Here is a 15,289-nt window from a genome sequence, read left to right as displayed (position 1 = left end):
GTCACTTTTTATGAATTTATTGTCAAGTTGCTGACTGCCTTTTACCTGACATTTTCAAAAGAAATCAAGCCAATTTGCAAAGATTGCATAGGGTTAAATAGCTTGTGGAAAAAGTATTAACGCAGAACAGGAAAACTGACATCCATGGCTTTCAAAGGGTTAAACACTTTTTGTCTTGTAGGTCATTTTGTGACATTGTGAATTTTGCTCGAGCACTTAAAGCCACAACGGCTGAACTGCAATGAAAATAAAAAATGAAAAGCGTATACAGAGAGTAACATTGCAGTTATTATACTGATTGAAACTTTAACTTTTAGGAGTACTTTTGTACTTTGCATTTTTAAAATACTGTCTTACCAACTGAAAAAACAGCAGCAGGAAAAGGACATACAAAATATGGACGTATTTCTTCCTTTTCTTGTAAAACTGCTGCTGACACATTCAGCCTAAAAAAGTTTAATTCTCTGAGGTAACAAAACTTTGCACAACATCTACTGAGCTGCAGAGGAACAAGATACCACAGCCACAGGCGAAGATTTCAAGGAGTAAACACGGGACACGTCCCCCTCGATATTTAGAACATGAGCATTTTCTGCCCTGATAAAAACATGAAAGTAGCAGAGAACTTTGGACAAAACATATGACATTCACACTATAAACTGATGCAGAAAAGGCTGCAAACAAAAACTTTCTTTTGATACTATGAAACTGAAATGTTAGTCTCACTAAAACAGACATTTGGATATGGTCGAGAAAACAAACATTTTTATGTTAAATTTTGGTGCCTGTGATCTTTGAAGGCCTCCCTCACTACTGCACACATTAGTGCTGCATCATATCATATGTTTATTTGTTTTGTACCTAGTGGCTAAAGTGTCAGATGAATGTAGTTAAATAAAAAGTAGAACAATCGCCTTTTTAGATGTAGTAGAGTAGAAGTATAAAGTAGCAGAATTTTTAAATACTCAAGTTAACTACAAGTATGTCAAAGTTAAACATAAGAACAGTACTTGAGTAAATACACAAAGTTCTGTTTCATCGCCATCGACAGCTGATGTTTGAGCAGAGATCCCCAAAACGCCACAGAAATGATCGCCGAGTGAAACAGATGGAGACAAAATGTTTAAAAACACGGATTGCAGATTACAGCATGCATCCGTGTGTATCTGCATCAGCACAGGCATCATGTGTGCATTGTATTGTGTGTGTGTGTGTGTGTGTGTGTGTGTGAGTGTGAGTGTGAGTGAGTGAGATTTGAGGTCTGGAACATTAACTGGACTCGTTCCCCCCACAGGCCTGGTTTGAAATGACCCCCTCTGTTGGTCTGGGGTGTTTGGCTCTGTGTCGGTTTAATCAAGAGCAGACCGAGGCCCCGAGGCGAGGCAGGCCGACACCGCCTGACGCCTCCCTTCTGCTGTGAAATAATCCCTGGCCCTCCGGCGAGCGTCATCGCAGTGTGAACTCAGTTTCCGCTTTATGTCACGTGGCCCTGACGGAGGAGCACTCAGGCTAATTGATGTTATGAAGGGCTCGCATGTACTGTGTGTGTCCAGAGAGGAAGATTTAACAGTGACTTCCAGTTTTGGAAAGTTTAGAGGCACAAACACACACAGATTTGTGATTCATTATTAAGGTATGAGGCCCTTCAGTCACCAAATTCACCTCCTAACCCTGAATCCTTAACAGCTACATGCCGAATCGTCACTGAAACCTGATCCAGCTGTCTAAAGTTTGATATTTCCCTTTATATTGAACTTGTCATTGTGCCATTTAAGACATTTAAGGGTGCACTTTCTTCGTTTTCTCCGGTTTATATCGATTTATCACTAGCAAAAACAAAAATTGAGAATGGAATTTGCCTTCAGGACTATATTCATCATCATTTATGCTTTTGTAAGATATCTGCATAATAAAATCAGCTTGACTTCACCTTCTTCTCTTTCTTATTTTCAGATCATCCTGCACTCCATGCACAAGTATCAGCCTCGTGTTCACGTCATCAGGAAGGACTTCAGCAGCGAACTGTCTCAAAACAAGCCGGTGCCCAGCGGGGAGGGAGTCAAGACCTTCAGCTTCCCTGAGACCGTCTTCACCACCGTCACTGCCTACCAGAACCAACAGGTATTATCATTATTATTATTATTATTATTCATTTATTTTATTTCCTTACAGAAAACCAGCAAATCCTGAAATCTCAAGAACAAATCAAAATACAAACATTCCCTGCAAAATTGGTGCCATCTTTTGAAATTCTAGCAGCTTTTCCTACAAAAAGACAGTTAAATTAGAAAAATGCTTCCTTATGGATTTCTCTGTAAATTTGATTTAATTCAGGAGCATTTTTTAAAGCCAAAGTCAAATAAATAAAGAGCTTCAGTCTCAACACTTTTTCTGTAACTGCACTGTCTCCCTAAAACATGTCCTGTCAGCTGGTGCTTATAAATTGGCCGTTATTAAACTTATCACACTGTAACCATTTTTACTTAAACTCCTGAAATTAATTATGGAGCTAATTGGCAACACCACAATAACATGTCTCTCTAGATGGTCAAAAGAAAAATGAACAAAGGAAAAAAACTAATAATAAACTTTTTTTACTTTTACTCCTCTTATTGCAGAAAAACAAATCTTCTGAAGTGCAGGGGAAGAAATTACAATAGTGAAACATAATTATAAAAGTGAAAAATAACACTGTGCATAAAGCAAAATTGAGGTGAATGAGATGTTTTCATGTCATTAAAACTTTGCCAGGCTACAGCAGCTCTGTGCTTCCTTTTAGTTGTGCCTGTTTTGAGTAGTGTGAGTAATTTAACAACAGGTTTTAACAACTAAATACAACTAGTATTTGACTGTTGGTAGTGAGTATTACTCAGTGCAGACTACCACTGCTCTCTCTCTCTGCCACCTAATGACACAGCTGCAACACCACAGCTACTTTTAATAAACTTTTAATACTACGACAATTTACTGTCAAATAGCACAGACATTTTGGCATATTTACGTGTTGTAAAAAAGGCTTTGCAAACTCGTTTTAAGCTGCTATAAACACAGAAATCTCCTTCTTGTCTGCAGATCACCAGACTAAAGATCGACCGCAACCCGTTCGCCAAAGGATTCAGGGACTCTGGCAGAAACAGGTACGTTATCACAGCATCACAACCACTTAAGCTTGTTACAGTCTTTTTCACGCTGCTCCACAATCATGATCATGTGTTTCTATTCTGTTTGATTTTTAATATGGAAATAATGGTCTGAAGATAGAGCTTAGCACCACATGCTGCTCCATAAAAAGAGCTGTCTTGTCTGTTGCCAAGAGGAACACTTGAGATCTGCAGCACAGACAGACAGAAAAGCCTTTACCTCTTTACCTCTCTCTTTATTTCTGTCACACTCTCATTCATCTCATGAAATGTACATTAAGGCTTAAATTACTAAATAAATGAAGAAATAACCAGTGCATGATAATGTATAAAACTCAGCAGTATGACTTCATTAGATAAATATCAGACACTGATTGTTATTTTAAAAACACATCACTAAACAGATGTATTCAACCCAAACAGCAGAAAAGATGTTGACATGGTACATATCCGCAAACCACAGATACGTGACATTTGCACATACAAATCATATCCTAGCGTTTCTAAAGTGATATAATATATGAGCTGAGTTGGACGGTGGATGGCAAGACATCTGCCAAGCTGCAGGCCACAATTCAAAACCAACAAATAACAAAAAACTTTTGTTTTTAGCCACCAAATGTGGGTATTTTTCAGCAACCTGTCACTGATTTTCCACCCAGGATAGTAACAAATAAGCTGCATTTCCTGCCAGAATTGCGCCCCTAAAAACAGGTTTTTTACACCAAAACATGGTCTTTTCCTAAGAGTTATTTTGTTAACTACGTTATTGACAGGACTGTTAAAAAGTGTCAATGTATCCGTTACATCATAACGAATCAATGTAACGCATCTGTGGTTTGCAGAAACATACAACGCCAACTTGCAAACGGGCTGAATTTATTGCAGCTCTATTTTCGCCTCCCTGCAAGGTTACATATTATTGTTAGATGTCTAGTTAACTTTTTTTTTTAATAAGATTTTAACACATATTTACAAGCTGTTATGGACCAAAATGCCATCTAAAAATATGCATTTTCTACTAAATTTAGCCCTCTTCAACTGAGACAACAAGAGATCTTTTGACCTGCGAATGACAAAAATGCTCACAGGCTTATTAACACTGTCTGAACCCAGGAGGTCATACAGCATCGATCATTAATGACTCAGACACATCACAAAAGACTGAACACACACACACACACACACACACACACACACACACACACACACACACACACACACACACAACACACACACACACACACACACACACACACACCGGCAGACAGACGAATGGGGTGTTGCTCTGTTTTCAGTGACAAACACAACCCGACCGTCAGACCTGTTTGTTGCTGTTTCCAACGTCTGTGTCGTCGCTACGGCTGTGCTGATGTCATCCGGAGAGAGCGCTCCTATTGGCTGTTGACACTGTGGCATCATAAATCATGTTAATCATCATCACAACCCATTTGAGCAAACTTATGATGACTAATCATGTTTGATTTTGTTAGCAAAGCAAAGCCCTCGCTGTCTCTTCCTCGCTCTCCTCGTCTTCCTTCCGTCGTCGTCTCCTTGTCCGTCTCTCCACTCTGTTAATTTGACTCTCAGGTTCTGAATTATCATATGCAACATTCATGGAGGAGAAGAGGAGGGTGCGGGGGTGCACTGAACCACCACCCCTCCGCCATGAAAGCCCCCCTTCGCCCATCATGAAAGCAGCCCCCCCTCCATCTGGTCTGCATTATTGGCACAAAGATATTTGAGACATCTTTTTTCGTTTTTCAAACAATAGAGTGTTTGATTTATGAACTGGCATTAGAATTTCATTGCAGAAAAGCTACAGATGAAAAGATAACGGAGAGTGAGATATTTGTCTGGAGGGAGAGACAATGAATTTATCCTCACGTACCGTTCGTGATTCCTCCCCTTCAGTGCTGCTGGGATTTGTTGTGTTCGGATTTGAATCGGAGCCTCGGAGACTTCAGAGCGAGAAGTCGGCTTCTGTCTCCCTAAAAAAACTGTCTTTGTGTCTGGAGCTGCTTTTTCTCTTTGATCATTCATGAATATTGTTAGTGAGCCGCAGCTCTGACCCCTGACCTTCATACTGCTGCTTTGGCTAATTATGGTGATATAGGAGTGTAATTGGTCTCATACTGTAAATCACTCTGCATTAGGCTGCCTGCTGAACGTACTGTGTAACTGTAGAGTCTCTATTTTTCTGTTCAGCACACTGTAATATTAGACTTCGTAACAAAACTGGATTTTTTTTCTTATTCCATGTGGCTCAAATCTTATTTCCAGCATTGTTGATGGCAGAAACATTGACTTATTTGTATGAGCCTCATATTTTATTTTATTTTAATTGACAAAGAAGAGAGAGTGAAATACAATTTTAAAAATAGCCTTTTTTCATAAACACTATATAAATAAAATAAGATAAATAAATACAATCTAAATGAAACTCAAATGTATTATTATTATTAATAATTATAATAATAATGATAATTGCTATTATAATCATCATCATTGTTATTATTATTAGTGTTATTAGTAGTAGTATTAGCACTGTTATTATTATGTCTTTGCCCTTATCTGTCACTCTTCTGTTGCTCTCCTGCTTTGTTTTTCTGCCTGCGACTGCAAGGTCACATAGGATCAAGTAGTCATTTGTATGTCAAGTTTACAACAGTAAATATTACATATCAACCAATTAGAAACTGATAATTATGTGAAATATGAAGATATATGAACAGACAGGAGCCGAGGGATGTGGCTGAAAAAAGTACTTTGAATGCTCCTGCTACTTTTTGTAATTACAGATTGAGGTTTTTAATACTGTTTTCATTCATTTTACTTTAGTAAAAAGTGATGTGAAAAATTTTCCACCCTCTCTGACGGTATCACATTCATTCTTTATCTGCACTGAAATATTTGAAGCCAAGATTTTTTGGCTTCGCTATCATATCAGATCGGATCATTTTATCCACTTTCCCTGTATGTCGCCAACATTTAAGGCATATTTGGAAATTCTTTGTGTCTTGACTTAAATTTGAAGTGTAGTCTGGCAGGTTTGAACAATGCTTTTTGTGCAGTCACACAAGGGATCAAAAAGGTCAAAGGTCAAACTTGAATCTTGCGCGGTTGCGCTGTTATCCCATTGACATAATCTGTCCACAGACATGTAAAATCTGGTATAATGGCTTCTCTGGTAGTTTCAGCTATCATAAGTGTCACCAGAATCACATTTTGCCATGATGACACACACACGCACACACACACACACATGCACACACACACACACACACACACACACATACACACACACTCAGGTTAAAAAAATAAAATGATACCAGCCATAGCCATGTTGTCGGAGCCGATAGAAATAGATACATACGAGGTAACAAAAAGTGAGGTTGGAGTAACCTACCAGATTCAAATTCTGATAGAATACAATTGTCTTGTTGCCATGACAACAAATTAGTTTTTGTTACTTATCAATTCTAATCATTTTGATGCCACATGAGGACTGACTGGCTGACTGCAAAATGCTACCTTTTGTAAAGTAAATACTGTGTATTGGAGTGCAGTAATCTGCCAACTAGTTTTATATGTAAATTTTATGTAAATAAAATATGTAAATGTTTTACATGTATATGTAAATGTGATATAATTTAGTACATATAGTTTCTGCAGTGAAGACTTTAAAGGATTTCTGTGGGCTATGATGCGGAGTCTGATTTAAGTTGTCTGCACACGACTCAACATGACTCCACGACTGCACACGACTCCAACATGGAGATGGTTGGACTGCAGGCTAGCAGCTAACTGTGCAAACTCTGTGGACAGCACTAACGGTGTTAAGCAGGGGGAAAGTGGAGGGTGAGCGCCATGCTTCTGCAATGATGCCATCCCTAAATCAGCAGTAGCATCTCATGCCCGGTGGACAAATACCTGAAAGAGATGGGAAGCTGTTCAAGAAGGCACAAACAACCACGACCTCAACATATGAGGTATATAGTTCTGAACATTTGAAAGTAGCATGACTTTCTTTAATTTTCTCTTTTGCGGTCAATTCTGCCAAAATACCAAAGTTGGAGGCAACAGCTACAACTAAAAGTGTTGGAAATAAGCATAAAAACAGGTGTGACATCTTCTGTTTTTGTCGCTCTGCCACACGTGTCTGTTAAACATCACTCCGTTTATATTAGTATCGGATATGAGCAACATTAACAGTCATCACAAAGCTAACATGCTTTTCTTTTAGCAGTGAAGTGGCTGCAGTGTGAACGCCGCCTGTTTTCTGTGGAAAGTGACCAACTAATTCCACATTGAGGGGAAATTTAGAATTAATAATAAAAGGGCAAAGCTGCACTGCTAATTCTCAAATTAAGCACCAGCTTGTTTTCCTTTTTTCTGACGTTCTTAATAGCATCTTAATATAGAAGCTGTAAGTTATGGTGGTGGTGTCGTCAGTTGTGTCTGGTGCCCGGGCTTTATGGCCTATAGCGGAGGGATTCAGCTCATTTGTTGGGTTTTGGTCCCGCAGCAGTGTGGCTGTATGAATAAGTGCAGTGATGGCGAGGGCCCGGCCGATTAGCATGGCGCACTAACGAGCTGCCAGGGCCAGGGAGTTAGTGGCCCTAAAATAACACGGTGAGTAGTGACGGCGCGCTGTGTTTTCCCTGGGATGGGGGCCGAGCGGCGTGCAGGGAAGTAAATCAAGCAGGAAGGAGAACCGTGTACAGATTCAAGATGAAACGTCACCCAGATTTATGTGCACAGTAAAAACCTGCTCCTTTTTAATGGCTCCAGTTTCCTCCGAGCACGACTCCAGTTTCTCCCCCTCTCTCTCTCTCTCTCATTCAGTCTGCTCATTTACCTCCAGCCTCTCTCTCTCTCATTCACACACACACATTAACCAATATCCCTTCCCCTCTCTGTCCAACTGATCCTTTCAATATATTTGCTCTTTCTCACTAATATTATCCCACACATATCCATCTCTCTCTCGATTTTATTTATATGGCACATTTTCAAAAACAATTGTGAAAATATATTACAGTTAAACAGGATGTCAGGAAAACTGGCTCATATCTTGAGACTCTGTTGGGGAAAAAGGAATTTGACAATAAATAAAACTTAAAATTGTATAATCAACATGCAAATGACCCCATTTACAGGACTACAAAAATGAAAAATGGGATCTTTTTAAAAAAAAAAAAATCCTGGAAATTTTCTTCCCAATCAGTTTTTTTAAAAAGATTAGATGAGATACAATACGATATGATACGATACGATACAATGCGATACGATGTGATGGGATGGCGATACGATACGATACGATACGATACGATACGATACGATACGATACGATACTACGATACGATAATAAGACAGATACCATATTATACGATACAATACCATATGATACAATACAAAACGATACAATACTGCAAGATACAATAAAATAAGATACAGTAAGATAGTACATGGGACAAGGTAGACTTATTAGTTTATTTTTAAAAAAAATAGTTTAAATATGACACACTGTAACTTTAAACTATGTTTTTAAACATAGTTTAAAAAATGAAATTAAAATTTGTCCTTGATCCTGCTACAACTTTTGGAGTTGAAGGAGGAGCTGAGGAGTCTCCTGGGAATGAAGCTTCTCCGTAGTCTTATATACTTCTGTATCGTTTCCCAGATGTCAGCAGGGTGAACAGACTGTGACTGCTGTATTTCAGTATCCTTTGGGCTCTGTGCAGACACCTCACTTCACAGAGGTCACTGATGCTCTGTAGACAGGTAGCAGTGATGTTCTGCGCAGTTTTAATCACCCGCTATAGAGTCTTCCTGTCCTAGGCCGTGCACGAACCATGCCAGTTAAAGTAGTACATAAGGCAGATAATATGAGGGAAAATGCTCCTCTGCATCCTCATAGTGCTCCTAATTGAATTTGCAAGAAAGCATAAACAACCAATCAGAGCTGAGGAGTCTCTAACATGGCTGTCAATCATGTCAATCACTGCTTGTGAACTGCGGTTAAACCGCCAGACAAGATTAAACATTGATCAAGATTCGGTCACTGCATTGCCTGTTTGTCATATTTTAGTGTACTGTCTATCTGTAAAATGACATGAACTGGCTCAACTGTTGTGAAACTGGTGAACTGCGATTGGCCGAAGTTTCCTGTCACAGGCTACATTTTCCAGAGCCTGAAAATAGAGCCAAGGGCAGGTGCAGTAGTCTAGTTTTCTCTCAGACCACCTGAATTACAACATGCTCAACATTTATTCTGGGATTTTTAGCCAGTGATGACAAACTAGTAACTAAAGGCTCTCTGCATGAAAAGTGCGATTTCTGGTCCCGTAAACAACCATGAATTAACAAATCAGATCAGCAAGCTCCACAGCGAAAGCTCCAGGAAAGAAAATGTCCTGATCAACCCTAAGTAGAGATTTTGGAACGAATTTTGTCAGTAAGAAGAGCTCAAACAGTCATCAAGCTTGTGGGGAAAATAACTTATCATCAATATAAGACAGAGCACCACTATGTGAGGCTTAAAAAATAAGCTATAAAAATCTTAAATCCTCCGCTATTCATCTCACTCTCCACCAAACTCTTTTGCTCAAGTCATCTGGTCCACACACACACACACACACACACACACACACACACACACACACACACACACACAAAGAGAGGCCTTTATTGTCTTCTGTTTCAGTCCTGCTGTGTTTCATGTTGTGAAATCTCTCTCTCTCTCTGTGTCTCCTTGTCAGGACTGGCCTGGAGGCGATCATGGAGACCTACGCTTTCTGGAGACCTCCTGTGAGGACCCTCACGTTTGAAGACTTCACCAATATGCAGAAACAGCAAGGTGTGTTATTCCACATATTGTCTCCGTACAGGAGAAAACCACACGTCAGACTCCACCGAATATATTCTTCATGAAAGTCCCTCCTCAGTCTCACTTGTCTACTTCTCATTCAGTTTCCTCCCAAGATTTTTTAATAGATATTTAGTGCAGAATTGTAAAAGAAAAAGCATATATTTCTAAGATTAGAAAGTCAGATTCTTTTACTGCAGAGCTGAAACTGGTCTCTGTGTCTCCACTTAGATGAATAAGGTTTTTTTATGATATTAAAGGTCGGGACAAATTGACTGTCCCTTGTTTTATTTTGAAGGACTGACATCCCGATGATTTGACATCCACCTAACAACCCCCAAATAAATAATATACAAAAAGTATTGCTAACAGCATTTGTCAGTGTCAATGCACATTTATGATAGATTTTTTCTTGCTTCATTATCACACACCTACAAAACATGACTTTTCTCACCTGAAACAGATACATTACAGCTCACTGGCACAATTAGATCAGTCAAACTGTATTTACTCAATGTAAACTGAAAGCCATTATTCCCATCCAGAGTACAAGATAATAGTGAATTAAACTTTTCCTCATTTTATATGCGACGTTAATACTTAGCGACCACTTTAAGCCTCTTTTCCACCAGCAAGGAACTGGTTCTGTTCCAGTTCCTGCACCTAATTTTACCAGCATAGCATTGCGATATTTTGCAAGGCAATATTGTACCGATATATGGATGACAAGAATTGATTTACTTTCTTCATATAAATGATACAGTTTTCAAATACAAATGAAACTTTTGGTACTCTAGGTTTGTAGTTTGGGACTCAGTTTTAAGGTTAGGATCAATTGCTTTTTCAGTCCACTAGGTACATTTCACTGCACAAGAAACGATTGAAGTAAGATAAACAAACAAAAACCATTGTATTATCAGCTATATCAGATGTTGACAAAGTTTTTTCTGTTAGGACATAATTTGCAGTTGAAAAAAAGGAAATGAACTGCAATATGTGTTATCAAAATACTCACCATATTGCATTTTTTTAAATTCCCAATAATATTGTATCCAATTCAATGTTATTTAGAAAGCTCATTGTCACAAATCACAGTTTGCCTCAGAGGGCTTTACTACGTACCACATCCCTCTGTCCTTGAACCCTCACAGCAGATAAAAAAAAAAAACTCCCCACAAAACCTTTCACAAAGAAATGGTGGTTGAAATTTAAGGAAGAGCAACTGAGGAGGGAACGGTCTCCCAGGACGGACAGACGTACAATAGATGTCCTGTAAACACAACAGATAAACGTAAAAAAATTACAGTAATCCAGTACATGACTGAAGCACCTGTGTCATGATAATGTAATGTGGGCCCTTTTGTAACATTGTATACGACTCATTTTGATGTAAATGTGTCAACTTGCAGACACAGATCAATTTATTCTTGTGATTCATGATTGGAGCAGCATTTTTTTAGAAATGAACACAAATATGGTATAATTTTCTGCAAATTAAGCAACATAATGTGTTTTTTTTTTTTTTTTTACATTTTAAATAAGTGAGAGTAATGAATCACTGCATATTAGACTGTCTCTGAAACTGAACGCAGTGCACAGTGGTAATTATCATGACCTTGGTGCATGAGCTGTCCCAACCTGAACTCTCCCTCTGCATATTTTCCCTGCATATATCACCACACACTACATCAGCTATGGTTGTCCTTCATTTGAGCTTGGCCATACGCTGCTCCCCTGGCAGGTTCGGCAGGCGTCTGCTGAACTTTTCACATCACGCGCAGGCAGCCCTTGAAAATAAAATCGTTAAACGAACCCCGTGGCTTTTGGACGGCTCCGCGACACGAGTCAGCGTCAGCGGGGCCACCTCCCTTTGTCTCGGCTCCAGCTCCGGCACAAGGTCTTAGTCATCGTGGCTCATATCAAGGGCCACGCCGCTTTGAAACCGACTCTGTTTCCTCGCAGACCCTATCTCGGTTACCTCTGGAGGTCAGCATGACGTGACGCTCCGTATTTTGTCTGAGCTGGAGGACATGTGTTTGTTATCATTAAACTCCTCCAAAGTGATTAGGATTTAATCAAAGTCCTTGCACCGCCAGTGAACCCTGTGTCACCCCGACAGGACACTGGTGTACGTGTGCAGTTTTCAGCGTGTGCACCTTTGCCTTTATGGCACCAGACACCCTTTTTCCCTTCAACTAATCAACTATTCCCCCTCGGCTCTGAAGCACCTCGAGCCCCTCTAACCAGAGGAAAACATGACATCACCAAACTATCGTCCCTCTCTGTCTTTTTTCCCTCATATACCTTTCATTCTTTCTCTCTCTCCTTTTCTTTATTTCTCTCCCTTCCCACAACGCCCCCCCCCCCCCCATCTCCTCGAGCAGAGCTGCAGCGATATTATCGAAGGCATATGGTGCAAAATCAGATCCCCAGCCAAGCGAGTCCTGGATTATTTAGTTATGCCTCCTCCTCATTCCGGGTTCAAACTGAATTTCTCCAACAGCAAGATGAACCCCGGCCAAATTCTCATTAATAGAGAAATATGCGATTGATATCCCACAGCTATCATTTCACTCTGAAAGGCAAGACTTAGTGGATACAATTTGTGCCAGCCCCCCTTCAGCCGAATCACTACAGTCCATGTCTAAACTCTGAGACTCTGTGGCTTTTTATTGAGGAAAGGACTCGTGGATGTGGGGCGGCTCTGTTGACCAGACATGGTCAAAACTGGATCCATATTTATCTCCACATGCCAGCGATATATTTACGATTCGGTTCATGATCTCAGATCCAGCGGTTTCAGAGAGTAAAGCGACACGATTAGTCTGAGGGTAGGAGTTTGAAACTGTTCATGTGGATCAACAAGGTTGAATATTAAAGTGGCAACAGGTGAATTCATGATGTGGTCTGACTCATGTCCACCACTGGGAAACGCTCCAGTTGATGACTTAATTGCGATATCCTGATAAACTTTAGTATTGTCTGCACATTTGTGGACTGTATTTTAATATCTCTATATAAAGTAACATTCTATCAATCGTTGGCTGTTTTTATTTTGAATATTTAAATGATTAATTAAAATGTAATGTTATTTTGAAATATTAAAGTGGGACTGACTGAGATAAAATCACCTGTGCTTCATCATCTCTGTATGTGTGTTCTCCAGGTGGAAGCACAGGAACTTCTCCCACCACCTCCAGCACAGGAACCCCCTCCCCCTCCGGTGCAGCTCACCTCCTGTCTCCCTCCTGCTCCCCTCCGACCTTCCACCTCGCCCCCAACACCTTCAATGTGGGCTGCAGGGAAAGCCAGCTCTGCAACCTGGGCCTGTCCGAGTACCCGGCCTGCGCTCGCAGCAACATGGCGGCCCTGCAGGGCTATGGCGGCCTGGCCGACAGCTCCTATGGACGCCTCCAGGCTGCAGGGGGCGCTGTGGCCTCCGCTCAGCCCTCTGAATCCTTCCTGCCACAGAGGACTTCCTCCTTGATCGCTGCCGGCATGCAGGGCAGCGCTCACGCCTCCCTGAGCGGCAGCGGTAGTGGCAGCGGCACAGGAGGCAAGATGGATGCCTACGGCGGTCAGCTCGGCTCCTTCCCGGCCTCGCAGCTTCAGTATGTGATGCAGGCAGGAGGTAGCTCCAGCTCTGCCTCCTCCTCAACGTCCGGATCCTCCTCGTCCTCCGCCCACATGTTCAGCGGGAGCCACCACCACGTGCAGCAGGGCTCCTACAACGCTTTCTCCCTGCACAACCCCTACAACCTGTACGGATACAACTTCCCCACCTCTCCTCGCCTGGCCGCCAGCCCCGAGAAGCCACAGGGAGGTCTGCTGTGCTCCTCGTCTCCAGCCGGGGCATTCGCGGAGCGCCAGTACCTGTCCAACGGAAGCATGGACACTATGCACATGATCGGCAACACCAGCGGAGGCCAGCAGGGCAGCAGCTCCTGCGACGGACGTCAGTACGGCTCCTCCTCTCAGATGTCCATGCACATGGTGTAGAAACTGGGAGTCCTCCGTGTTTCTGAAGTCTTTTAGCTGAAAAGTGAATCTCTAATCTATGAACCCGGTTTGGTTTTCACGTTGAACCGGCGTTTTTACAAAAAGCGTTAATGTACCAAGGTACAAAACAAACCTTTCAGAAAAGGACATCCTTGTTTTTAAAGACACTCCACCACATACGAAGCATTATAGAGGGAGTCAAAACTATTATTTAATTATCTTTGTATTAATGAAGTGAAAATCGGGACTCTCTTACTGTTTCTGATAGGAAACAAATGACAGATTGTAAAAAGAAGGAGAGGCAGGAGCACACACGCTCTGGCTCAGAAGGGAATATCAGTTGTGAATCTGTTATGGTGCAATAGTAGCAACAAGTGACTCATTCTTGATTTATTTTTTGGGACTCAAAGGCCATGCAGCCATGACATCATGCAACCAAAGAATCTTCACTGTGATCCAGAAGTTTTTACTTCATGCAGCACTTGCGCCGATTCAGAGACATCGAGGGGTCAGTGGTTCGCCATCACGGTCTGAAGTTTTGGCTGGAATGAAAGGGACAACTGGACAAGATCACTGAACGACTCGCGGCTCCGCAGACACGCAGGAGACGAAGTATTTGGACTCTGTGGGGTGAACACAATACAAAGAACTGCAGGTCGGGTTCACTGAAGAACTCTGTCTTCATCCTGAAAACTCGCAGCAGGCTCGTACGTGAGAGTTCAGGATCCACCACAAATCAACCCGTTATCCTCACAGACTGGAATGGCTTCACTATTTTTGATGAGTGGATTATGTTTTTTAGCATATATATAAGATGGCGAATGCAATCTATAACATAAGCTTAAAAGTTGTTGTGTGAAAAGTTATAAAAGAAGCAATAGCAAGACAGAGTAATTAAAGTATGTTTTGGTGTGTTGTAGAGATGTGTATTTAAGTGCTGAGCAGTATAACAGTTTTACAGGCCAATCTGTTCAAAAAAATGTGTGAAAAATGGGAAGTAATTCTTTTTTGAGGCATTTTGAAAAAATGTAAATACAGGTGCCAAGCACGTAAAAAGCTCAATAAACGTTTTAATTCATGTACATGGTTTTGATTTATTTATTTATTTTCTCCTCTTTAGCGGCAAGTTTTCAAAGTAAACTTGATATTTAAGACAATTATTCTGCAGAAATCAAAAACATATTGTTTTTTCCCCAAAAACTCTGGAACATGAGTTGCTCATGAAAAAAACAATTTGGAGCGCAAAAGCAAAACAAATTACAGTGTTTATTGTCAGCAA

At 40.8% G+C, this 15,289-nt stretch overlaps 1 protein-coding gene across 2 annotated transcripts in view; it reads left to right on the top strand.

The window, feature by feature from the left end:
- Window positions 1–15,044, top strand: part of tbx15 (T-box transcription factor 15) — a 47,782-nt gene extending 32,738 nt beyond the window's left edge. Inside the window, exons 5-8 of one of the 2 annotated variants that reach the window (XM_042494736.1) lie at window positions 1,954–2,121; window positions 3,073–3,137; window positions 9,905–10,002; window positions 13,178–15,044. In XM_042494736.1, coding sequence (XP_042350670.1) covers window positions 1,954–2,121; window positions 3,073–3,137; window positions 9,905–10,002; window positions 13,178–14,010 — 1,164 coding nt within the window. In that variant the 3' untranslated portion in view covers window positions 14,011–15,044. The remainder of the gene's footprint in view (window positions 1–1,953; window positions 2,122–3,072; window positions 3,138–9,904; window positions 10,003–13,177) is intronic. The other variant, XM_042494737.1, reaches the window with a different exon arrangement.
- Window positions 15,045–15,289: the final 245 nt, after the last annotated feature.

Source organism: Plectropomus leopardus, chromosome 10, assembly GCF_008729295.1.
Source record: "Plectropomus leopardus isolate mb chromosome 10, YSFRI_Pleo_2.0, whole genome shotgun sequence".
In the NCBI taxonomy this organism is placed as follows: Eukaryota; Metazoa; Chordata; class Actinopteri; order Perciformes; family Serranidae; genus Plectropomus; species Plectropomus leopardus.
Note: the sequence above shows the minus strand (reverse complement) of the source record. Positions and strands in the feature narration are given on the sequence as shown.